Source organism: Hydra vulgaris, chromosome 01 (genome assembly GCF_038396675.1).
Source record: "Hydra vulgaris chromosome 01, alternate assembly HydraT2T_AEP".
In the NCBI taxonomy this organism is placed as follows: Eukaryota; Metazoa; Cnidaria; class Hydrozoa; order Anthoathecata; family Hydridae; genus Hydra; species Hydra vulgaris.
This window is the reverse complement of record NC_088920.1, coordinates 32,737,163-32,762,500: the sequence shown is the minus strand read 5'-3', so window position 1 is coordinate 32,762,500 and position 25,338 is coordinate 32,737,163. Positions and strand designations below refer to the sequence as shown.

General features: G+C 28.6%; 2 protein-coding genes across 4 annotated transcripts in view; one reads left to right on the top strand and one right to left on the bottom strand.

Annotated features, from left to right (window-relative positions):
- The window catches only part of LOC100200840 (uncharacterized), a 117,594-nt gene that overhangs the window by 17,655 nt on the left and 74,601 nt on the right, over positions 1–25,338 (top strand). For all 3 annotated transcript variants that reach the window (XM_065787928.1, XM_065787929.1, XM_065787927.1), the window contains exons 9-18: positions 918–1,184; positions 1,254–1,382; positions 1,632–1,816; positions 2,023–2,136; positions 6,128–6,952; positions 7,026–7,510; positions 7,828–7,981; positions 8,086–8,527; positions 11,433–12,064; positions 16,931–17,078. In XM_065787928.1, coding sequence (XP_065644000.1) covers positions 918–1,184; positions 1,254–1,382; positions 1,632–1,816; positions 2,023–2,136; positions 6,128–6,952; positions 7,026–7,510; positions 7,828–7,981; positions 8,086–8,527; positions 11,433–12,064; positions 16,931–17,078 — 3,381 coding nt within the window. The remainder of the gene's footprint in view (positions 1–917; positions 1,185–1,253; positions 1,383–1,631; positions 1,817–2,022; positions 2,137–6,127; positions 6,953–7,025; positions 7,511–7,827; positions 7,982–8,085; positions 8,528–11,432; positions 12,065–16,930; positions 17,079–25,338) is intronic.
- On the bottom strand, positions 23,449–24,314 carry LOC136075293 (uncharacterized). The gene is made up of 2 exons (XM_065787930.1): positions 23,980–24,314; positions 23,449–23,826 (listed from the first exon to the last, which is right to left on the bottom strand). Exons 1-2 carry the CDS (start codon positions 24,293–24,295, stop codon positions 23,561–23,563), a joined length of 582 nt encoding a protein of 193 aa, XP_065644002.1. The 5' UTR covers positions 24,296–24,314; the 3' UTR covers positions 23,449–23,560.

Sequence of the window (25,338 nt, the reverse complement as noted above, 5' to 3'; positions counted from 1 at the left end):
AAGGTATAGGAAGGCTTAATAAATCTGTAAACTTTCATACTAAGGCACTCTGAAAATTTTCTTGAAACTGTCAATATCAAAATTCTACCAAAGCTCCCCGCAACTTTCAATATCAACTTACAACTTTACCTTGCCAGCCAGCCAAGAAAATCAATGAGTATATACAATACAAAAAATGGTATGATGTGGCTGATCACCTGATTTAGTTCCCATTAAAAACATTTGGACTCGGTTCGACCTTAAAATGCACAACAATAAGTTCACAAGCAATGCTTAAAGAAGATTCTTAAAAAGCACGTGGAACTTAACTCCAAAGGAACTTTGCATGAAATTGATAGAGTCAATGCTCAGGCATGTAAAAAGTATTTTTAAAGGATGACTATTTTAAGACTATTTTAAGAAAGTTATTTATTTCCAGTGTTAAACCTGGATTTGTCCAAATTTAACTTTTTTTTCATGTTTTGTTTAATTAACTTTCGTTTTTGTTAATAAGCTGCTAATTGAGAAATTTAAAAACTGGGACTTATGCTGATAAATAAAAATGAACTAAATAATGTCTCTCTATTTAAAAAACTATATAAAAAAACGTTGTTTTTTTTATATTGCTCACAAAAAAAAATTTATATATATGTGTATATATATCTATATCTATATCTATATATATATCTATATACATATATATATATATATATATATATATATATATATATATATATATATATATATATATATATATATATATTATATATATATATATATACATAGGATATATATATATATATATATATATATATATATATATATATACATAGGATATATATATAATTGTAGGATAAATGCATAGCAGTATATAATACATTTAATTTGTATAAAAGTTACAGTTTGATTAACAAAAAATAATTTTTTTGTTTGCTTAGCTCTTATAGTTCCATTGACTGTCCTTTGGGTTCATACCGTTCAGACTCAGTATGTAGAGAGTGTCCTGCTGGATCTTATTGCAATATTGGTAGCATGAGTCCAATACCTTGCTCAGATGGATACTATGCACTAAATGGATCAATGCAATGTAATATGTGTCCAGCTGGATTTGAATGTCCGAGTAAAACTATGTTACCAACTCTATGTCAAAATGGAACATATTCAACAGGTGTTCAAACAAAATGTACAACATGTCCGGCTGGAAAGTATGTAGTTCTCTATCAAATTAAATTTGTGTTTATTACCTTAACTAAAGTTTTAATTCATTTTACCAGGTACTGTCCATCAAAAGATCGTGCTGAAGTATATGATTGTCAAAAAGGCACTTGGTCATTACAAAATTCATCTGCTTGTACTCCCTGCCCAGCTGGTTTTCAATGTCTTTCAACTCAAACGAATTCTCAGTGAGTTTAAATTAAAAAAAGAATTATAAACAAACTAATTTCAGTTTTATTTTCATTGATTTTTATATTAAATAAATTTTCTGCTATGACTTTTTTTGAAGACAAGTTTTTTAAATTTATAAGTTTTAAATATAAAGAAAAGGAACATATAAATAAAAAAATTATAAAATAAAATCTTGTAAATTCAAGTTTTGAAAATAAAAACAAAAAAATTATCAATCTTTGTATATAAATGATTTATTTTTAAAGGATTGCATGTAGACCAGGGGAATATTCATTGGGTAATTCAGAAACATGTTTTCCCTGTGATCCTGGTGCATTTTGTGAGAGCACAGGATCTGTTCCTGTTAAGTGTCCTGATGGATATTACTCATTGGGAAATGCAACAAAATGTACTCAATGTGAAGCAGGATACCAGTGTTCTGACCCGACTGGTAGTTTTTATAATCATTTTTTATTTTGTTAAACATTGGCATTTTTTTAAAAATAATAATTTTATATTTATACAAATAGAAAAAGTTTTTAAAAAATGTTGCTCTGTTTTATTTTTTCCACTGTCATTTATACTGTTCATCTGTTCACTGTTTCAAAATAAATTGTTAGTTATTTTATTTGTTTGAAAATAGTATATTTATTTTAGAGCCTAATATATGTCCTGTTGGTACATATTCTCAGAGTGGTAAAACAGTTTGTTCCTCATGTGATCCAGGTTATCTTTGTGTGGCTGGTTCTGTTAGTGCTTCACCTTTTATTGGTAACTGTTCAATTTATTACACTTAAAATTTATAAATTTGTGCACTACAATTTTGTAAATCGTTTCTTTATTATTTAGGTTATCTAATAATATTCTTAAGTTACACTTAAGTTACCATATTATTATGCATAAACTAGGCATAAATGGAGTTAATAAATAGATAATTATGTTAATTATGATAATTGTAGCAAATTGTTCTTTGTTTATAAGTTAGTGACAATTTTTAATACAGAAAAAAAAAAAAATGTTACTCAAGAATTAAATTCTTATTTTTGTAAAATTAAAAACAAGTTCATAATTATTATAACAGGATTGCCACAAAATCAGGGAATTCAGAGAAATCAGGAAATTCAGAGAAAGTCAGGGAAATTTAGATATGATCAGAAAAATCATATCTGAATTTCCTAAAAAAGTTTAGATATAATCAAATTAAGTCAGGGAAAAAAGATTGATTTAGTTAAAAATCAGGAAAAATCAGAGAATCAATTTTTTAATTTTGTACTATTTTATTTTAATGTTTTAAAGCGTTTTATAGTAAATAATATTTCTTTTTTAGGTTACTAATTAAATAATCATGTTGCTGAATCATTACAAAAATAATTAACTTTCATTATTGTCATTTATTTACAGTGTAAATCAAACAAAAACTTTAGGCAAAACATTTTATATAGATATGAGTGGAACCATTATTAATAATTTAAATGAATTTCTTAGGTGCTTTTTTCTGTAGAAATAGCTGCAACATGTGAAGACTTTCAAAGATACTTTAAACCATATTTTCATTCTCTTTTTTTAAAATAAATAAATTTTTTTTTTTTAAACATCTTCGCTTCCAACAAGGCTGCAAGCAACCACTAATTAAAGTTAGAAGTTACTGGAAGAGAAAAGATGAAGATTGTAGAGCAAGATAACGACTGACAGCTGACTTAAAGGATTGCAAATTATATGAATCAGGAAAGCAATATGAAGGAAGCGAATTCCAAAGAACTGATGTTTGAGGAAAAAAACTAGATGAATAAAAGTTTTTGGAGCACTTAGTAACAGTCACAGAAAAAAGATGAGACTTAATTGAATGACGAGTAACACGAAAATGAATTTTAGTAGATGGCACAAGAGACACTAGCTCTTTAGAGCAGTGCCCATTATAGTATTTGTAGAAAAGAGAAAGAGAAGCAATATTACAACGATGTGATAATGGTTGGATATTGGCTGCAAGAGCAGGTCTAACTATGTTTACAATGCATTTTTCCACCTTGTCTAAAAGAGAAAGGACATCATTAGAAGATCCACCCCAGATATAACAACAGTATTCCGTACATGAACGGATTTGAAATTTATAGAGATAGAGAATAGAATCTGGAGTAAGAAAGTGTTAAGCTCAATAAAGAGGTGCAACCTTAGCAGATGCTAATTTTGCAACGGGTTTGATATATGGTTTCCAAGAGAGATCGGAAGTAAGATTTATTCCTAGAAGATGAATGGTAGATGACTCATCGAGTACATTACTGTTCATAAATATAGGAAAATCTAAATTATTGCAATAATGATTGGCTGAAAAAAATTGAGTTTTATCGAAATTAAAGTTCACCAGCCACTGTGAGCCCCATGCTGTAGCAGAAGTGAGATCCTTTTCAAGCTCAAATGCCCCCTCCAAGCAATCAGAGAGTGTTGGCTTCTTATCATGACAAGAATAAATGGTAGTATCATCAGCGAACAATGCCACCTTAGATATCGGAATATCTGGAACATCGTTAATGTAAATTAAAAAGAGTATAGTGCCAAGGATTGAACCTTGAGAAACCCCTTAAGTTACAGAATAAGAAGAAGAGTGCTGTCCATCGAGGACAACTTTAACACTACGATTGGAAATGTAAACGCTTTAGAAATGTAAAGAGCGATGGGCCTAATCTCTCCACCTTTATCAAATGCATGATAAAACCTATTGGTTATTACTGTTAGCAAATTAGCTGTAGAACAAGAAGATCGAAATCCATATTGATGATCAGAAAGTAAGTTATTAGATTCAAGATGAGAAATTAAGTGTTTGTTAATTAAAGATTCAAAAAACCATGCTTATGATAGGAAGAAGACTGATGGGATGGTAGTTGGACAAATCAGATCACTCTCCAGAATTTTTGAAAATAGCGATAACAGATGCCGCTTTCCAGCAGGCTGGAATACAAGATTCTGATAAAAACTTGTCGAATAGTTTTGAAAGTATAGACGACAGCTCCAGAGAACACTTCTACAAGACTATAATAGGTATGTTGAATAGCAACTTATTTCAATAAAGAATGATTGAGTGTTTCATTGTTTGAAAAATGGCTGGTAAATGGCACATAAAAAGTTAGCCAAGTGCAAAACATGCCATTTTCAATTTAACTTATCAAATATCGTTCATAGAATTGTGACAAGTCACATGAAGGGTTAAAAACATGTTCAGAAGTCAAAGCTAGTATCCTGCTACTTCAAGCCTGCACAGTATACATTCAAAAAGCATGGAATTCTTTTAATGGATCTATCTGATAAAACTTGTGCAGATATCTGTTTTGCATTCAGTATAAACAATTTCTTATTGAACTCATGTAATGACAATGGTCTACTATATCAAAATATGTTTCCTGACAGTACAACTGCTAAATCCTATGAGATGAAAAAACTTCTAATATAAAATATCAAGAAATCTTCTTATTATACCTTTTTGTTTGATGAAAAATTGAATGATTCTTTTCAAAATTGTCAAATGGATCTAAATATTCGGATTTAGAACAGCAATCTAAATTGTGTTGAATATAAATACTTTAAATTTTTGCCTCCCACCCTTTCCCATATTTACTTAAAAGTATGACTAAATCTTAGGCAATGATTAATTGCATAAATCTGACAAAACTGTGTTTGGATGACCCAAGAGTAAACTTGATCTTATTAAAAAGCAGTGTGAGCAACATAAGCTGCTTAAACCTCTTAAGGTTAAGAGTTGCAACCCTCATGTAATTCATGGTGCTTTTAAAACTGGTTTTCAATCTGGAAAGTTAATGAAAGCTAATTATGAAGCTGTCACTGTATGTATAAAATTTCTCTATGTATTCTGCTCATTACCCTTGGTCAAAGACCAAAAATTAGCCAACCTATTATGTTTAATTTGGGCCAATATTAAAAGATGGCTAGTTCTTGGCAAGCTCTTCCTGGAAGAATTATTGAAAAATGAATTGTTAGAAAAAGTTATTGAAAATTTATTATAGTTAAAATTGTTAGGAAAAAAAAATTCAACTTTGTTCTATAAAAATAAAAATGTTTATAAAATCAGAAAAAAAAAGACCCCCTCGGCCTTTTGCCTCATTTATGACTCTTAACACTTTTTTTATTAACAGGTATTTTGGTGGTTTAAATAAGAATTTTGAGATTAAAATGAAATTTTGTTAATAAATTACATTCAGAAAGGTGAAAAAATCAATTCTGAACACTAAACAAGCCTTTCAGATCAACTTAATGAAAAAATTAAGAACTATGGCCAAGTTTAACAAAGAAAAATGATTTTTAAACAAAATAATGGACCTTATAAAATACTGTTATGATGACATTAGGCTCAATGTAATAAAATAAAAATGGCTTGATTGTCTTATTAAAGATTTACAGATTTTGTCTCAATGACTGTTTCTTTTCCTCAATGACCTCCATTCTCAGAACATCTTATTGCCTAGAAAGTATTTTACATTTAATAAAGAGCTAGTTTTTAACTGGTGTTTTACAGATAAATCTGATTGTTTTATAATGTTGGATAATGTTTTATGATTAATAAAATGTTGTACTAAGTGTTTTAAAGTTAAAGCAGATTTTATTAAAAAAAAAAAATAAACTGCCAAAAAAATTTTTCATTACTATTTTTCAAAAATATCTGATTCTCTCTATGTATATATATTTTTTTATTTTTCAATGATTCTTTAACACACATTTATCTAGTTTAAAATAATATTAAAAACATTTTTTTCAGGTGCTTGTCCTGCAGGTGGCTATTGTGATGGTAAAACATTTTACTTGTGTCCTGGTGGAACCTACAACAGTAAAAATACTTCAAGAGATTCCTCAGCATGTGTAAAATGCCCAGCTGGTTATTATTGCACCGGGCCTGGATTAATCTTTTATGATATGTTTCCTTGTAAACCTGGATATTATTGCCCAGAAGGGACACAGTATTGGGATGAATATCCTTGTCCATCTGGTACTTATAATAATATGACAAAACAAAATTCAACTAATGTGTGTAAAGAATGTGAGTTAGGTTATTATTGCCCTAAAGGTACAGGTAGTTTAATTGGAAAAGAATGCCCATCTGGATATTTTTGCCCTAGAGGAACAGGCTCGGCAAAAGCTTATGCTTGCAATGTTGGAACGTATTCATCTGTACAGAAACTTGGCAGTTCAAGTCAATGTATTGATTGTCCTGTGGGTCATTATTGTCCTGATGGAAGTAAAGGGAAACCCACAGTTAGTCCACTTCCATGCCCTCCTGGCACATACAACCCAAATAAAAAAGTTGGAAATAAATTAGATTGTATACTTTGTGATCCGGGTAAATCTTGTCCTATAGCTGGATTAAATGAGTCTACTAAATTATGTAGTGTTGGTCATTATTGTCCAAATGGTACAATAGTTAGTTATCAATATCCTTGTCCCCCTGGATCTTATTCAAATTCTACTAACCTAAAGTCACCAAAGGAATGTCTTCCGTGTCCACCCTCATTTTTCTGTACTTGGGGAACTGGTTTTCCTAATAAGCCATGGAGACCATGTCTTCAAGGATATTATTGTCCATCAGGTAATTTTCTTATACATGTACATGAAAAAATGTTATATTTGTATACTTTTTGTTTTTAACTTACAATTTTAAGGAACTCCGTCACCTAAAAAGTACCCATGCCCTCCTGGAACATTTACTAACAGCTCATCTTTGTATGATGTTAGTCAATGCACAGACTGTCCAGAAAAGTATTACTGCAATGGAGGCGAAGCCACTATGTCAGGACTGTGTCCACCAGGTTTTTACTGTAAAAGAAGTACAAAATTTGCAAATGAGTTTGCATGTCCAAATGGAACTTATAATTCCAAGTTTGGAATGTCTAGTATTGATGACTGTAAAATTTGTCCATTGGGTCATTTTTGTGAGAAAGGAACTGTTCAGCCATATGAATGTCCACTTGGTACTTATATGCCAAATGGTTATAATAAAACATCTATGTTATCAGTAGGAAAGTCTGCAGGCTTTCAAAATGAATGTCTGACTTGTCCAGCAGGATATTTTTGTTTGAATGCAACAGTTATTCCCAAAAAATGTGGTTTTGGAAAATACTCAAAATCTGGGCAATCTGTTTGTCAAGTAAGTAATACTTAATTTATTATTTCATAATCTCAGTTATCTCCATTATCTCATATATCCCCATTATCTCAGTTATCTCCACTAACACTAGAAAATTAAGATATCTCTATTAACAAGAAAATTAAGCTCTTAATAAGTATTGATTATGAAAATCAATCAATTTACTTAGCTAATAGGTTATAGTACTTGATCTCCAATTTTTAAGTTTTTGTTTAAATGTTATAATTTTTACTTCCAAACAAAAACTTTTTAAGCCTACTCCATATGATCTCTTTGAATATTATGGATGTTTAGACTTTTCCTAAATTATCATATAGATTTGTCCAAAAGGTTATTTTTGTGAGAGTGAAGCAACCTCTGATGTTGATATGTTTAACAATATGCAATGCCCAGCTGGAAAATACTGTTCTAGTGGACTGCAAAAAAAGTCTGATGCAAAAGATTGTGCAGCTGGATTTTTTTGTGAGAAAGGTGCTTTAATTTTTTTTAAGTATTATTATTTTCTTTTAAATTGAATTCATAATATTTGTTCTTAAAAAATGAAAAAAATTTGTGTCAATTTTTTTTCTCTCTAGCTACTACTGAAGAGGTTCCTTGTCCTGTTGGTACATATAATCCAAATGTATCTGGTACCTCTATAAAATCATGTTTACCTTGTATTCCTGGTTTTTATTGTGAAGAAAAAACTACAATTCCAGTTAAAAAATGTGAACCGGGTTATTATTGTCCAACAAATCTTACAGATGATGAAATAATAGTAGGATCTTATAGCTCCCAACAAGAACCATGTCCTAGTGGAACATATACTAATATTACTGGAACTATGACTAAAGAGGATTGCAAGAAATGTCCAAAAGGATTTTTTTGTCCTGAAGGAAGTGATATTCCCAAAATTTGTCCAAAAGGATATTATTGTCCTGAGAGCTCAGGAGCTCCTTTTCCCTGTCCGATTGGAACATATAATAGCAGAGAAAATTTGGAGTTTAGAGAAGACTGTACTCCTTGTTCACCTGGATGGTAACCTTAAATAATTTGCATATATATATATATATATATATATATATACATATATACATATATATATATATATATATATATATATATATATATATATATATTTATATATATATGTGTGTGTGTATGTGTGTGTGTGTGTGTGTGTGTGTGTGTGTGTGTGTGTGTGTGTGTGTGTGTGTGTGTGTGTGTGTGTGTGTGTGTGTGTGTGTGTGTATAGAGTGGGTTGCCAAATTATTAGGAACACTTTACTTTAATTTTAAAGTATAAACTGCTTTAATAAATAAATATGTATCTTGTAGTTATTTTTTTATTATTTTTATTGTTAGAGAGCTTTATTTAGAATATAAAACAACGTAATTACTTATTCATAACTATTGATTTTTTTATGAAAGGTTTTAACATAACACATAAGGTAATAATCTTAATATTTTGCAATGCCACACTTAGCTACAATAATGGCTTTCAGGCATTGGGGCATGCTTTCTATGCAGACTTTTGCATTGTGTTGGAGACAAGAGTTTCTATCGATTGCTGCTTGGTAGTGATGATTTCTTTGGCAATTTCCCATTTTGTGAACTCCCATAGATTTTCTATGGGGTTCATATCAGGTGAATTTCCTGGCCATGACAAAACACACGCTTTTTTTTCAGTTAGGAATGCTGTAACACTTCTAGCTTTATGGCACGGTGCTGAGTCATGCATGAACAGGAAAACAGAAGCCTGTTTTCCAGTACTCGCTTGTACTGGTCCTTCCTTATGGTCCCTTCCACAATGTAAAGGCAGCCCATACCCTTGGCTGAGATCACCGACCACACAATTACACTCATAGGATGTTTAACCTTTTCTAAAAGGCAGTCTTGGTGGAATTTTTCTCCTGGGCGTTGTCGAGCAAATAAGCTTTTGTCCATCAAAATTTGAAATGTTGCCTCGTCCGAGAAACAAGCCTCTAAAACATTACAAAGATATTTTAAATTAAAATTCTATAATTTTTCTGGTTTCTTACAATATTATAAATTATATTTACTCTATTCCAGTCTTCACTTGTCATATGCTGGTGTTTTCTAGCCCAATCTAGTCGCTTTTTTTTCATGGCTTCAGTTAAACGTGGTTTTTTGGCTGGACAATGACCTATTAAATTCTCTTCAACCAACTTTCTCTGAACTGTCCTTTTGGAAATGTTAATTCCTTATTGTTTATCATTGTAGTTAGTTGAGCCACACTTTTTTTTCTGCTTTTAAGTCAGGTGTCCCTAATTTTACCGTCGCAATGTGGAGCAGTGATTCTTTTTCTGCCACTTTTGCCAACACGGTCTGGTTCTAGAGGCACATTTGTATCAATTTTACTTTTAATTCGACTCACTACTGACTTTGAAACACTTGCAATTGCTGTTATCTTTCTCTGAGAATGTGTAGAATGAAGAAATAAGGTTTTTACTTCACTACTTTTTCTTGGGGTTAAGTATGTAGACTCAAAAATATAATATAATACTAAAAAAATCAATGAGATGTGAGAATGGTTACAAGTCAGGATTTATGCATAAAAATTAGCAAAAATAATAAATCATTAGCAATAACTAATTGAACTATTAACCAATACTTAGGTTTCAATAGTTCTAAATTCCAATAATGTGCAAAAATTGTTCCAAAAATAAATAATTGAAATCAATTTTGAACCACACTTTTCAACAATTGACAGCTAATTGAGTAATAACCTAACTTTTTGACAGATAGGGCGGACTGACACAATTGCCATAGTTTAAAAACAATTATAGTTATATTAGTAACTAAAATACACAAAAAAAATTATTTAAAAACAATTTATTTGCTCGCAAAAATCATTTAAACTTTAAAATTACTTAAAAAGTAAAGTGTCCCTAATAATTAGCAACCCACTGTATAAAACTTTTTATAGACAGTCTTGGTCAGGAAGGAATGCGATCAAATGTCTTTATACTAACACACAAATAATACTTTGCTTTTTACCTATCAAAAACACACTGAATAAAAAAGATTTTAAATTATGTGTTAAAAATAAATAACATTGAAAATTTTATATTTACTAATCTTTTTATATTAGCTAAACACTTTTAAATAAAGTAACATATTATTAATAATGATTTTTGTTTTACTATTTTTAAATAAGTAAGAAGTAGTAATTAAAATAAGTAAAATAAATTAAATTTATTTATTATTAAATGTATTTTTTAAACAATCATTCAAGCAATCAAAATTGTTGCTTTATTTATAAGGGTTTTCCATAATATTATAAAAACATTTGCAAATATAAAATATTCAAAGTTTTTTATTACAAATATAATTAAAAACTTGATTTAAATAATCTTAGTGTTTTCATTTTTTTGGTTTTATTTTTGTTGTTTACATGTTTATTTTTTTTTGTTTTAGCTCTAATTAATTTTTATTTTATCTTTCATTTGGTCTAGACAAGTTTTTTCAGCGCATTTTTTAAATGTTCAAATTTTCAAAACTTGTTAACAACTGTTGTCAAATCGTCAAAACAAAAATTTATGAGGTCATATAAAGATGTGCAATCACACACCTTCCTGACCAAGACTAAATAGATATGTAAATAAAGTTTATATTTTCAGTTTAAAAAATTGAGTTGTTAAAACCTTTTTTAAGTTTATTCATCAAGTTTTCATCTATATTCAATTAGACAGGTAAACTAGGAGTAGAATTACTTACTTTTAAATATAGAGCTAAAACATGAATATAAGACTCTAAAGCAACATTGTATCTTTTGTTTTTAAAATTTTTAATAATATATCTTTGAGTATGCCACACTCGTATTTTATTATGTTATTATTGTGTATAAGTTGTAATGTGTGTAATTATTAACATATAATTAATGTTATGTTATTTATTTAAGATTTAAAAATAATTTTAAGGTACTGCGATGCTCAAGGTTTATCAACACCTCGTGCACCTTGTGATCCAGGGTATATTTGTATATTAGGTGCTTATAGAAGTACGCCAAATGATAATAAAACTGGTAGTCTGTGTCCTTCAGGTGGGTTTTGTACATCTGGTCAGTTTAAGAGTGAACCTTGTCCTCCAAGAACATATTCAAACACAGCAGGTGCAACCAATAATCAAGATTGTCAAACCTGTGACCCTGGCTATTATTGTGAAAAGTCAAGCAGTCCGTCACCTGATGGACCTTGTAATCCAGGTTATTTTTGCTCTAAAGGAGCTATTTCTCCAAATGAAACTGAATCTTTGCCAGGTCACTATTCACCTCGAGGATCTTCTGAACATAAACCATGTGATGTTGGAACATATCAGCCTTATAGAGTGCAGAAAAGATGCTTTCCATGTAAACCTGGTCATTTTTGTGACCAAACTCGTATGAGCACAACTAATCCTTGTCCTGTTGGTTATTACTGCCCAGAAGGAAGTGAGATACCTCAATTTTGTCCTGCAGGTACTTATAATAGCTTTACAAGAAAATCATCTTTATCTGATTGCTTACTCTGTCCACCAGGGAAATACTGTGATGCTGCGTCAAGTTCTATAACAGGTATACTATATTTTCCTGGATACTGCACTTTTATATTATATTCTTCATTATCAAATTAAGTTATGTTTTATAGTTGCTATCAAATTAAGTTATGTTTTATAGTTGCTAATCATAATGTTATTATAAACTATAATATTATCATAATTATATATACATTATCATAATTATCATAAATTAAGTTATATTTTATAATTGCTGATCATAATGTTATTATAAATTACAGTGTCACAGGTTCATAAGATAATTTTGAAAGATAAAATAATACAATTTTTAACTTTAGTTAAAAATTGTTTTGTATTTAACTGCTGCAATAGTACTGAAAAATTGCTTTGTTTATGATTCTGATTTTTGTTGTGATGTTATTTTGTTTATTAGATCCTGATTATGGGTTTGAATTTTCAAACAGTTAATAAAAGCCATAATACACATTTAACTATTGCATCAAGCTAAACTCATGAACTAGTGGGTTAAGTAAAGTTACTCCAGGTTGACAGTTGTTAAACATTTTAATGAATTAATTTATGGGCACATTTAGAACAAGAATTAATTTCTAATAAAGGGCGCATAAATTAAAATAATTATTTCTTATTTTAATTTTTTAGTTTAAAAATTTTGTTCAAAACTTCAATTCCATCTGCAGTGACAAACCCAGAGTTTATTTAAGGAAATCTTTTTTTTTTTTTGGCAACAAAAAAGAAAAGGAGGGGGGGGGGGGAGAAACGTTCTTATTCTTTCCCCTCGCCCCTCTTTACTATCAAATAAAACTATTTTATTTATTATTTTAATAAACTTGTAAAATTTAAAAATAAAAATTTGTAAAAATTTATTGAAAATTTCAAAATATTTCAAGTTTAAAGTATTTTAAATATTTAGTAACTATATTCCAGTATTTTTAATTTTAGTAGTAACTTTAAACAATTTTTAACCAATATTTACAAATAGCACAGTATAAAATAAAAAGTATTAATACTTACTAAACTCTTATGCCTTATTAATTAAATATATTGTTGGAAAAAAAATTCTATTATATATCACAATTAAAACAGAACCAAAGCAATAGTTTACTAAACTATGCTCGGTTAATTATTTTGAAACGATTGAGAAGAAAATTAAAGCCAAAATACATAATCCCGTTAAGTTTTCATAATTTTGCGATATTGCTTGTCAAATTAAAGATTATTGGAAAAACACTTAAATGGAGGTTTAGCTAACTCTTGAGTTCTACAACTTAATAAGAAACTTGAATTGACATACCGTTATTGTTTATATATTTTCCTTTTTCTAGTTTAAAAAAATTCAAAATGATCATTTCACTAGGAACAAATTTCGAGCTTCCCGTTTTATATACACCCTGAGTAAAATTTTTGTCAAGTTGTATTGTTTAACTATCATCAGGAGGCAAATTCAATTAATAAAAACAAATATACATTAAAATATATCAATGGACATCCCCAATTTTATTACACGAGACTGCGTATCATTTTCAAAACTTACATTTTGAATTATAAATAAAGATAGAAACAGTTTCCAATATAAAAAATTAAATTCAGACTCCCCTATTGGCATACACTCTGCTCAATTTGTGTTTACTTGAACATTTCTTAATGATAAAATTTAGCCATAGCTTAGTTTAAAATGTCACTTAATTTACATGATTAGATAGCACTCCAAAGAAAATGCCAATCAAAGCAATAATGAATATATTTTAGATCTCTATCAAAATTCTTTTTAGTTGTCATGGAAATAATTTAAATGATTTATTGATGATTTAATTATTCTTAAGTTTTTATTTCAACAACCCAACAACAAATTTCAATCTATTTTTTGTAGTAATATAAATGCTTTTCCCTTGTCCGTATCACAAAACTCTTTTGGATACAAGAAAAGAAGACAGAGTAATAGAAGCTATTTCTAATTACATATAAGATAAAAAATAATAAAAACTAGTTTTTGCTTCTTGGTGTTGTTGGATAATCAATCATTTGCGGCAAAAAATTGAATATCTATATCCAGATTTTAAACTTATTGAGTAAAATTATATAACTAAATTGTGAAGAGGTTTTAAATGATTTTTCTGCCCGTTTTAAACACAATAACTCTTTTTAGTTCTGAAAAAGAAACATTGGTCAAACTTTTTAAATTATGTGGATAGATAACTTTCAAAGGCTTACTTTTTAAAGGATGCGTAATAGTGTTTTCATAAAATAGTGAGCTCAAGATCAAAAATTCATTCATTCAAAAATTAAATTTGCACGATTGCTACGTTGTTATTAAGGCTGAAATTTTACTTATCCTCACTTATTACTAAAAACAATTAACTCTTAATTGCCAATAGGCAAAAGTTAACATTACTCTAAATGAATTTTATAAAATCACTCCTTTCAAAGAAACAAATTTTTCATATTTCACATTCCATTGCCTTTAAATTGAGTTTCATAAAAAGTTTCAATTCATTTTTTAAATCTAAGTTTTTTTAAATCTAATTAGTAATTAAATGACAATTTTAAACAAGTTGCTTTTTAGTTTTAAAACAAGTTACTTTTTAATCCATTTTATTGTCTTAGAAAAAGACGCATCAAAATTTTATTGTCTTAGTAATAGACACATCAAAGTTTTTTCAAATTAATGAGAAGTCAATTTATAAAAGAAAGTTTTTTAAATTTAGTTGCTCTTATGAAGTAAATGCACAAAGAAGAATTAAAAATGACCTTGCTATAATAAACAGAAAAATAGTTATTTGCTACTGAATTTGAAACCAAAACTTTTTTTTCCTAGTCTTAATAAAAAAGCAATAAAGAATAAATTTTTTTTAGACCCTTTTTTTTGGGTGCTCATATCTCTCCAGCCGGTACTAAAAAAAGTCTAGGTCCCTCCCTGATATGAATTCAGCTTCATCCAAACTTCTCACTCCATCTGAAAGCACCTTTTTTTTCTGCAATAAAGTCATCTATGGATAATATGTATCTAAGAATGCAATTTTCTAATATATTTTGTGCGCTTTAATTTTAAGAAAATTAAAAAAAAAAAAGAAGAATAATGAAAATTTATTGCTTCCCTAACCCAAACCCTATGCATGTACTGAAGCAGGGACTTTGATACATAAATCAGTCAATGTATGCCTTGAAACCTCCGCAGCTACCTATTTCAGTATGATATCATCAGTGTGTATCTAGTACTGTAATCACACGAACTTTATTAAATTTGCACCAATTTTTCACAGCCTTTGAAATTTGTTTAGGGTCATTATCCTGTTGGAAACACCATCGTTCATGTAATCAATTTTTTTTAACAACTTTTCTTATTATAGTATTTGGCATCATACTATATGATGCCAAATACTATACCAATTTAGTGAAAAATCCGTACACAGTGACACCATGCATCCATGTTTTATGGTACAGTGACCGGGGTTCTTCTAATTTATTTTTTGAACGTCTAACATACTTAATACCATCAGATGAAAACAAATTATATTTACTTTTATCACCACCACAACACCAATCTTATCTAGTCCAGTGTAAATGCTCGTTGGCAAATTTTACTTGAGCCATCCGGATCTTTTTTGAAATCAATGGCATTTGACTAGAGCGTCTTCAAAATAAATTTTCTTTAGGTAAACATCTTTTCACAGTTGACTCTTTTTACTTTAGAATATTTGTTGTATTTAGAAGTAATCTGCGGTCCAATAAGGCAAGCATTATCTTTTGACATTAGACATAGTTGACAATTGCCTTTTTTAGTAGTTTTTCTTGGTCCACTAGATCTGGGTTTTGTTTCTGAAATTCCCCTGCATGCTTTAATCTTGATCCATACACATACAAGCTGTTTACTTCAAAATAACCCGCAGATTTCGCTTTTGTTATTCCTTGATAATTAAATGCATTTACTACTGAATTACAAGGATCTTCACTATACTTCTTGTGTTTTCCCATTTTTGAATGTGATTTTAATAATTTTCAATGAAGTTTGCTGAAAAAATTCTATTAAATTGAAGAATTTAGAAAAAAAAAAAAAAAAAATTCAACAATCAAGAGTAAAAATACATTTGAACTAACATTTTCTAAAAAACATATATATATATATATTTTTTATTTATTTTTTATAATTCACCTCCCCAAGGCCGAGAAGGCCACTACAGATGAAGAGGCTACTTGTGGTTATAACCCTCTCTCAACTCTTTAACTCCGAAACACGAACCTTGACGAACAAGGCTGCTGCGCGGAGAAACAAGTTGAGCGCGGTACTACCAGGGACGTGGCGGGAATCGAACTCGGAACCTCTCGCTCATGAAGCGAGCACTCTACCACTACACCACTACCGCATATATATATATATATATATATATGTATATATATATATATATATATATATATATATATATATATATGTATATATATATATAATATATATATATATATATATATATATATATATATATATATATATAAAAGTAATAGACCCGTCAAAGTACTATTTTTCAAATTAATGAGAAGTCAATTTATGAAATGTTGAAAAAATCAATTGCAACAATTTTTTTTTTTGTTATTGAAAGTTAAGTTATTGCTCAAAGAAACAAACAACCTACATTTAAAACTGTTATAACAGTGACTTGTTCATAGAAACAAACAACATACATTTAAAGCCGTTTTAGAATTTCAGTTACTTAAGTTTAAGTAATTTCAGTTACTTACAATTTCTATTACAACAGCAACTATTATTAGAGTAAAACTAATAATAATAATAATAATAATAATAATAACTATAGTATAATAATTAAAGTAAATTTAAAATCTTTCGATAAAATTTTTAATTTTTTAACATTTTGTTTAACATTTTTGATTATATTATCATGCATTTTCCTTATAGGAGATTGCCAAGAGGGATTCTTTTGTATTAGGGCAGCAGCTTATGCTACACCTATTGAAGGTGTTAATTGGGGTCGTTTATGCAGAGCTGGATTTTATTGCCCAAAAGGAACTGCAATAGAAGTACCTTGTCCAGAAGGAACATTTAGGTATGTTAAAATTAGTAAAAGTTAATGATGGTAAGGCTGTAACTATATATAAATATATATATATATATATATATATATATATATATACATATATATATATATATATTTATATATATATATATATATATATATAAATATTGTAACAATTTTAAAATTTATTCTACAAAATAGAGTGCTTAATGTTCTTAAAAGAACAAAGCAATTATAAATGAGTCGAAAATCACTTAACAAAAATTTTTCTCATTTAACACTGTGTTTCATCAATAAAGACTCATCAGAAATGAATGATCAAATTAATAAAACTTTAATTTATACCAAAAATTAAATTACAGGTAGTCGCAAATGTCTTAACTACTGTAAATCTTCACACATTTGTAGAATTTGCATTTAGAAATTAATTCCAATTTTCTGTTTAATAAACATTCTTGGTTTGCATGTGTAATTATTTCAAATTTTTCATGAAGGCATAGTATACATTTTTTGGAAATATTGTTATATGCAGGCGCTGTTTTAAGGATGGACCAATTCAGTATAAAATCATCAATACTTTTATCTTTTAATTCCCATATATATTTTGACAGTATGGTATCTTTTGAATACTTTTTAATTTTGAAAGATTGCTTATGATTGGCAAAACGTTTTTTCCATTCACCCGCTGTTATGCCAATATATTGTTTATTGGGTACATTTCTAGAGGAAACAACACATTTATATACCACATTTTTTGATAAACAACTTCCACTCATTGGACAATTGTTTTTTTGTTTACAATTACAATTTTCTGTAGTTTTTTCATTTAGGATTTCTTTTTTGTTTAACAAAGCATTATTGTGACCTTTTATAATTCTTTCCATATTTTTTGTGCAACTGTAGCTTTAACTGTAGAGGCCAGGAAATGCTTATCGACCAATTTTAAAAACACTTTTCCTATGTTAGTGGAAACATTTTGCTATATTGCTTTGGTTGAACCAAATTATGTTTCTAGTTCTATTTTGCTTTTTTGTGTTTTTTTTTTAGGGTAATATTTTAATTCAAAATTTTCAAAACCACTTATTTTAAAGGCATCTCCAAATATTCGTTTTGAGGAATTGAATGCATTTTTATTAGCTGAGTTTTAGCCTGTTATTAATTGAAATCGAGATTTGTTTTAGAATTTGGGGTGGATGATATGAGTTAATATTAATATACAATAATTCATTGTTTGGTTTTTTGAAAGGATTATATGAATTTTCAGAAAGGTTAAATGTGATATCAAGAAAGTTAACAATTTTCAAATTTATGTTTATTTCGATTTGAAAACCAATATTTTTAAAAATTTTTTATATCATTTCTAATTTTATTGAGCTGTGGACCAGATTTTTTATGCATTACAATTAAACCATCATCTCGATAAAGTCTTAAATTATTTATATTAATTATTTTACTTAATAAATCTAAAATGTATAGTCCAAAAATTTACAAATCTCTGCTCCGTCGTAACTGCGGTAGTGGTGTATTGGTAGAGCTCTCGCTTTGTAAGCGAGAGGTTCCGAGTTCGATTCCCACCACGTCCCTAGTAGTACCGCGCTCAACTTGTTTCTCCGCGCAGCGGACTTGTTCGTCAAGGTTCGTGTTTCGGAGTTATAGAGTTGAGAGAGGGTGATAACCACAAGTAGCCTCCTCATCTGTAGTGGCCTTTACGGCTTTGGGGAGGTGAATTAAAAAAAAAAAAAAAAAAAAAAACTGCCCATTGTTACATCAAAGCAGTCATGTATATTTTTCTTTTTCCAAGTTTCCTTATTAAAATAAAGTAAGGTTTTTCTAAAGGTTTTATTATACGGATTGTTTCTTCAGTAATAACTGTAGCTTTTTGCAAATTCAATTGTTATCTAAAATATCTGCTAAAATTTCTGATGAGTCTTTATTGATAAAACACAGTGTTAAATAAGAAAAATTTTTGTAAAGGGATTTTCTACTAATTTATAATTGCTCTGTTTTTTTAAGAACATTGAGCACTCTATTTTGTAGAATACATTTTAAAGTTGTTTAAATATATATATATATATAATATATATATATATATATATATATATATATATATATATATATATATATATATATATATATATATATATATATATATATATATATATATATATATATCATATATATTGAATCTCTAATCAAAGCAACACTTGATATAAATCAAGTGTTGCTTTGATTTGAGATTCAATTACAAAAAAATGATTTTAGTTTTTGGAATCATTATTTATTTTGTGAGTGTTGTTATTTTTTAAGATATCCAATGCTAAGATGCTATCAAAATATTTTTATTTATCTCAACCAGAGTAAAAGTAATTGTTATCAAAAGCAATTGTAAACTGTAATTGTAAATTGTAAACTGCTTCATTTGGAAGCAGTATTACAATAACAGCTAAAATTTTAATCCGGGCAAAAGAAATTTTTAAGTAGATTTTATTTTGTTGAAAGAAGATGCTTGAATTTGGATTTCCTCATATTGCTGATTCAATTTGTAATTCTATTCAATTCGCAAAGTAAGACCTGCTTTGATTCGAGATTTGATTCGAAAAAATAATTGCTGATTTGCAGGGCCCTAATATATGTGTGTGTGTGTGCATGTGTGTGCATGTGTGTGTATGTGTGTGTGTGTGTGTGTGTGTGTGTGTGTGTGTGTGTGTGTGTGTGTGTGTGTGTGTGTGTGATTTGCAGGGCCATAATATATGTGTGTGTATGATATGTATGGTATGTATGGTATTTATGACATTCTATCATTCTATTTGGGATCATCAGGTAAGTTGTAAGGTATTTTTCCATGAAAAATACTTATATACAAATGATATTGCTTTACATAAAGTTATTATGGAAAATTATTTTTATGAATGTGTGGAACCAAATCCCCAGGCTTGTGGTTATCTATTAATTTTAAAAAAATTTACCCAATATTGGTGGCCTCGCTTTTATTGTACGATAGTTTAAACTAAATTATATTCATTTTTCCTTTAGGGATGCCTTTTTTTTTGACTTATTATTTAAGTAGAAGTTTTTAAACTTCTTTCTTTGAAGTGCTTCTTTTCATTCTATTGTTACTTTATTTCATCTAAATATTGATTTAGTCTACTAAAAGCAATACTATAAAAGCATCTCCACCAACACCAAAAAATTGTTAAAACCACATTAATCACAGAAGTTCTACTTTTTTTTAAAAAAAAACACAAATTAAATTTCTTTGATGATCATTTTTTTATACTTTTGTTTTTAATTTTATTTCAGTCTTACTTTTAGGAATTCAAGAATTGATGCCTTTTTACTGGTTTTACAAACTTTGTCTCTATGAATTGAAAAATAAAATTTGTCTATTACAAAAGACAAATTACATTTGTCTTTGGTAATGGTTAGAAATAAAAATTAAATCCCCCTTTAAAAAAAATATTTAAAAAAAAGCATATTAGGCACAAGCCAAATTAAGATGTTGTTGCAGCCCTTTATTTTGAAATTTAAAAACTGTGACAGCTTTAAGAGAAATTTTCTAGCAGAAAGTTTATGTTTATTATTTTGCAATTGAAAAAAAAAGTCAAGTTGTATATGAGGGACTTGATCATGTGGTATGAAATATTTTGTTCCAGGGGAAAAATTCAACCCATAATAAATAATGGGGTAAACTTCTAATTGAATACTATTTTCACAAGCAATGACACACTCTAAAAAAAGTCTTTTGGAAGTGAGTTTAAGCAGCTTTGATTCTATATGTTATATGAGAAGAATGCTAGATGAAGCGAGGTATGCTGGAATTTTTTAATTGCTATTGGATGTCATGGTTGTAAAATCCTCCCAATCAGTGTTTCAAGAATGTTTTTAAGGTCTATCTAAATGCTGTCTTAAGCATATGGCCTGATGGCTGATATAACTATCATGGTTGTCTATTATTATAACTTACTCTCCATTAAAAATAGTTCAAAAGTTTGTTAAAATGTGAGTTCATTCATTTTTTCTAATGAGCAGCTCCTACAGTTTTTGGGAAAGCCATTTTTGATCACATAATCAGTCACATGATCAATCGCATGATCTTGCTTTACAATTGCATATACAAGTTATGCTTTACAAGGAAGTATCAAAAATTAATAAACCCACTTATGTTGTTGTGCTGATTTTCTAGGACCAAAATCAGCACATTCTTTATGTTTAATAGTATCCTATTATACATGCAAACCTTGAACAGATTTTATTTTAATGCTATGTTAAAGAATAGGCAGAAATGGCACAACAGGGCTTTATTGATAAGCTTGAGTTTTCTACTAGGTTTTTATGTCTACAAGGACATTCTCTTACTGATGTGAGAATTTATATTTTAAGTCAGGCCAAGCTAAAATTCAAAATTAACTGTGCAACAAATAATTATTTTCTATATTAATGTTACTCATATTTTATCCTGCATTCATGCAAAGAAATATAAAGAAATATGTATGTATGTATGTATGTACTTATATCCGCACCTTTAGTGAGACATTGTGCTTTTATACTGACCCTTTACGAGGACTTTTTTTTGTCGGGACATTTTTAAGTCTCGATAAAAATAACAGCTAAAACTATGTTAAATCGATGTATTTCAATCAGTGGCAGTGTTGCTTTTCATGTCTCAATAATGGGGCTTTACACGAACATTCAGCTTACACTAAAAAACTAGAAAATTCACCGTTATCGGGACTTTAAAAAAATGTTGTTTTTTTTTGCAAATTTAATGCTCAATACATTCATATGCTTAAGATACTATGTTATATCGTTAAATAGTGGTCCACTTCTGCTCCACTAAAGAGTTATTAACTTACACGATTTACATACACGTTCTTTAACCGCAACTTTTTCTATCGTTTTGGCAATCACATCATGAAATTATAAAAATTGTTATGCTGATAGCCATTTTTTTTCGTTAGGGAGCGTTTTGTGATTAATTTTAGATTCTAGTTTCTTTTTTGAAAGTTTGTTAAATTAAAATCATTAAAGCGAAGTTATTGAAATTTTTTTTTTAAGATTAATTAAATTTTAGTTGCTTTTTTTACACGCTAAACTTCCTTTTCGGTGAATTATTAGAGAAATCTAGAATATGCTTAAAAAACAAAGTAAATAAATAATTTTAACCAATTTGATATGTATTCAATATACAAATTTAACACTCTGACCTTTTTATATACACTTAAAACAATAATAGAATATTCAATCAACGTTAATAAATTTGCTTTCAAAATAATAACTTCAAAACACACCATTATTTGTAGGTGCCGTTTTACACCCAGCTTTCCACCAACATACATACGTATATAAATATATAAACACGCATAGATTATTTCCTTCTAATAATATTGTTCATTTTGTCTTTAACGATCTTATGCCCTCTTTTTTGAAGACAAGGTACACTTTCGTTAATTTTTTTTTGCATCAAGAAGCGGACACGGAATCTTTCTCGTAATGTATATCGAAAACGCTTTACGAAGAGATGCGTTTTCTTCTTCCATCCAACCTTTCCAGGTTTTCTTTGACTAAATAAAAACACTAAATTATAAGCAACAAAAAAATTTAAATACTATATTATTAAGGCTTTATTTATAATTTTAAAACAAATTTTTTTTTAAAAAAAGCAAAGTAATATTTAATTTCAGACAATAACCTCTTCGTGCATGTTTTGTCTTTAATTTTGTATTCTTTTATACTCAACATTAAATAATTCTTTTTTTTTTCCACACCTGTTTGTCTTAGAAGCTTTATTATTCATCATATCATATTTGTATATAAAACGACACTAAATAGTTAGAAACAGATTTACAACAAGGTTTCCTACCATACAAAAAGACTATTTTATAAAACGGGATGTTTAAGACAAAATATGAGGTGCCTTATCTGCAAAACGCTTTAAGTCAAAAAAATAAAAATTGTAAGTTAATTCCATTTCCACATTCTACTAAAATCTGAAAATTTAAATATTAGAAACTACATACTGAAAATTTAAATATTAGACCAATAAAAAAAAATTTATGGTCTTAAAACTGGACAAAGAAAATATCAGTTTCTGTTGATGCTAAGGGTTAAATGTAAGGGTTGTTGATGCTTTAGTCTTTCGTTGCTTTCTTAAAATGAGTTTACTTGAACTTAAGGCATTTTGTAAATGGGCTCCTAATATACTCACCTTAACTAACATATAAAAAAAATTTTATCACAGGTAACCAACATTTATATGCAGAAAAAAAAAAGCGTCAAATAAAAAATAAAAAAGTTCTTAAGCAAAAAAAACAAACTAACCATTTCCTCCATAACCATTTTGTAATAGTGAATCGATTTTCCTATTTTGAATGCATTTTGCATCACCATTATCCATAGCAAGAAGAACTTTTGCTACTTTTGTTAATTCTATGGTAGAATCCTCACGCCGATACCAATTTTGATGGGCATCTTTAGTATGCCCAATGTGATTTGTAAGCCACAAAAGCTCAGAATTATTCATCTAACAACTGCAGAATGGTTGACAAATACTTTCTAGTTCTAGTTGGTGTAATAAGCTTTGGCTTAGACAAATAAGGCTTTTTTGTTATAGATTGCAGTGCATCCCAACCACGTAATTTAAGACAGCCTGTACCACAGACAAACACAAAATTATGTTTTTGGGAAATATTAGCATAATGTCTTGAGCTGATTAACAGTCTGACTGCATCTACAACTTCCTCAGTAAAAATAATTGGAACTAATGCTTTCACAGTAGAACCTAATTTAATAACATATACAACATAAAAAAAAAAAAAACATTAAAATTGTTATGTCTAAATAAAAACAAAATGTCTGAATAAAAAATTAAACTCTGAATAAATAAATATATTAAGATGTTATTAAAATTTTAATAAGTAAATAAATTCCATACCTCTCCTTTTTTTTTTTGCCTTCAATGTAACATAGTTTGAATCGTTCAGCAAGCTTTTTTCTATTGGATTGTCTAAAGCATTTATGTCAGCAGTTTGGCATTTCCACCTACCTTTTTCTACCATATCCCAATCTGGTAGTGTTAACTTTCCAGGTTCTCCACCTCTTCTAGCATTAAGTGTTAGTATTCTTACATAAGTAAGTTTACACAAATGTATATATTCATTAGATGTAAGAATTGGATTGTTTAAATACTTGGTGATTTTGCTAACAAAATAATTTCTTAAAACTTTTATGTCGCTTTCTTCCGGCAACATTTCTAGTGCATTACCTTTTCTTAAATCTTATACACTGCGTGCGTTGTTTAATAAAATGCTGTAGTCTGATTCCATAGGCTCTAAAAAAATTCCGAATGTTTTCAACCATGTGTTGTAAGCCTAGTTTCAGGTACTCTAACTTAACTATTATAGCTAGAGTTTTTAATGAATATCATTCTTAAATCTCTTACAGATGCATCTTCTGCATTGAATTGTTTTCTGTATTGCAACAATAACTTTGCTAAAACGCGTAGCTTATACCATGGTAACGGTCTCTTTCTTTCTTACCAATTTCTACTGCTCCATAAGTCAATAATAGTTTATCATCGCAAATAATTAGATAAAATTCATCATGTTTCATATTTGTAAGTATGTGCCTATGTACAATTCTAGCATTGCTGGTCAAACTGGATTCTCCTACTAATACACAAGAAGCTTTTATACAACTTATTTCCTTGTTATCACTGCTTTGCCTAAAACAATTTGAAATATGTTCGCAAAGTTTCCTTGCTCAGAAGAAACCATTAAAATAATCACAAGGCAATAGCTCATCATCTTCGTTGACTGTACATTTTCTTACAGATGTTATTTTTTCAGAATTTTTAATGTTATTTATATTTATATTAAAATCACCTTTCCTCTCAATATAAGTCCACATATTTCTTTGCTTTTTTTTTGTGGAAAACTAAGGGCTTCTGTAACAATTTCTTCATGCTTATGAATATGTTCTAAATGCCTTGGGATTTTAAAAAGAAGATCGATTTCACAAACAAGCTTTCGCCACCATAGATTAGGCACCTTATACAGTCGTATGACAATTTATTATGGCCACCTACATTCTTTCTAGAAACTCTAGAAAAATTGTGATTTTCCATCAGTTTTTACAATTTTATCTACCAAAGACGTATTCTAATAAAAAATCAGGTTGTGTGTTAATAAAAAATTACCATTTTATAAGAATAAATACACTTTAATAAAAAATATTCATATAATATCTTAGTTACAATCAATATTTTGTAACCCCCCCTTTTGCATCAATTACT

Coding starts and splice junctions, on each gene's coding strand:
- LOC136075293 (XM_065787930.1), bottom strand. CDS start 24,295: ATGTTGCCGGAAGAAAGCGACATAAAAGTTTTAAGAAATTATTTTGTT. Junction 23,827..23,979: donor GGCAAAAAAAAAAAGGAGAG/GTATGGAATTTA, acceptor TTATTAAATTAG/GTTCTACTGTGAAAGCATTA.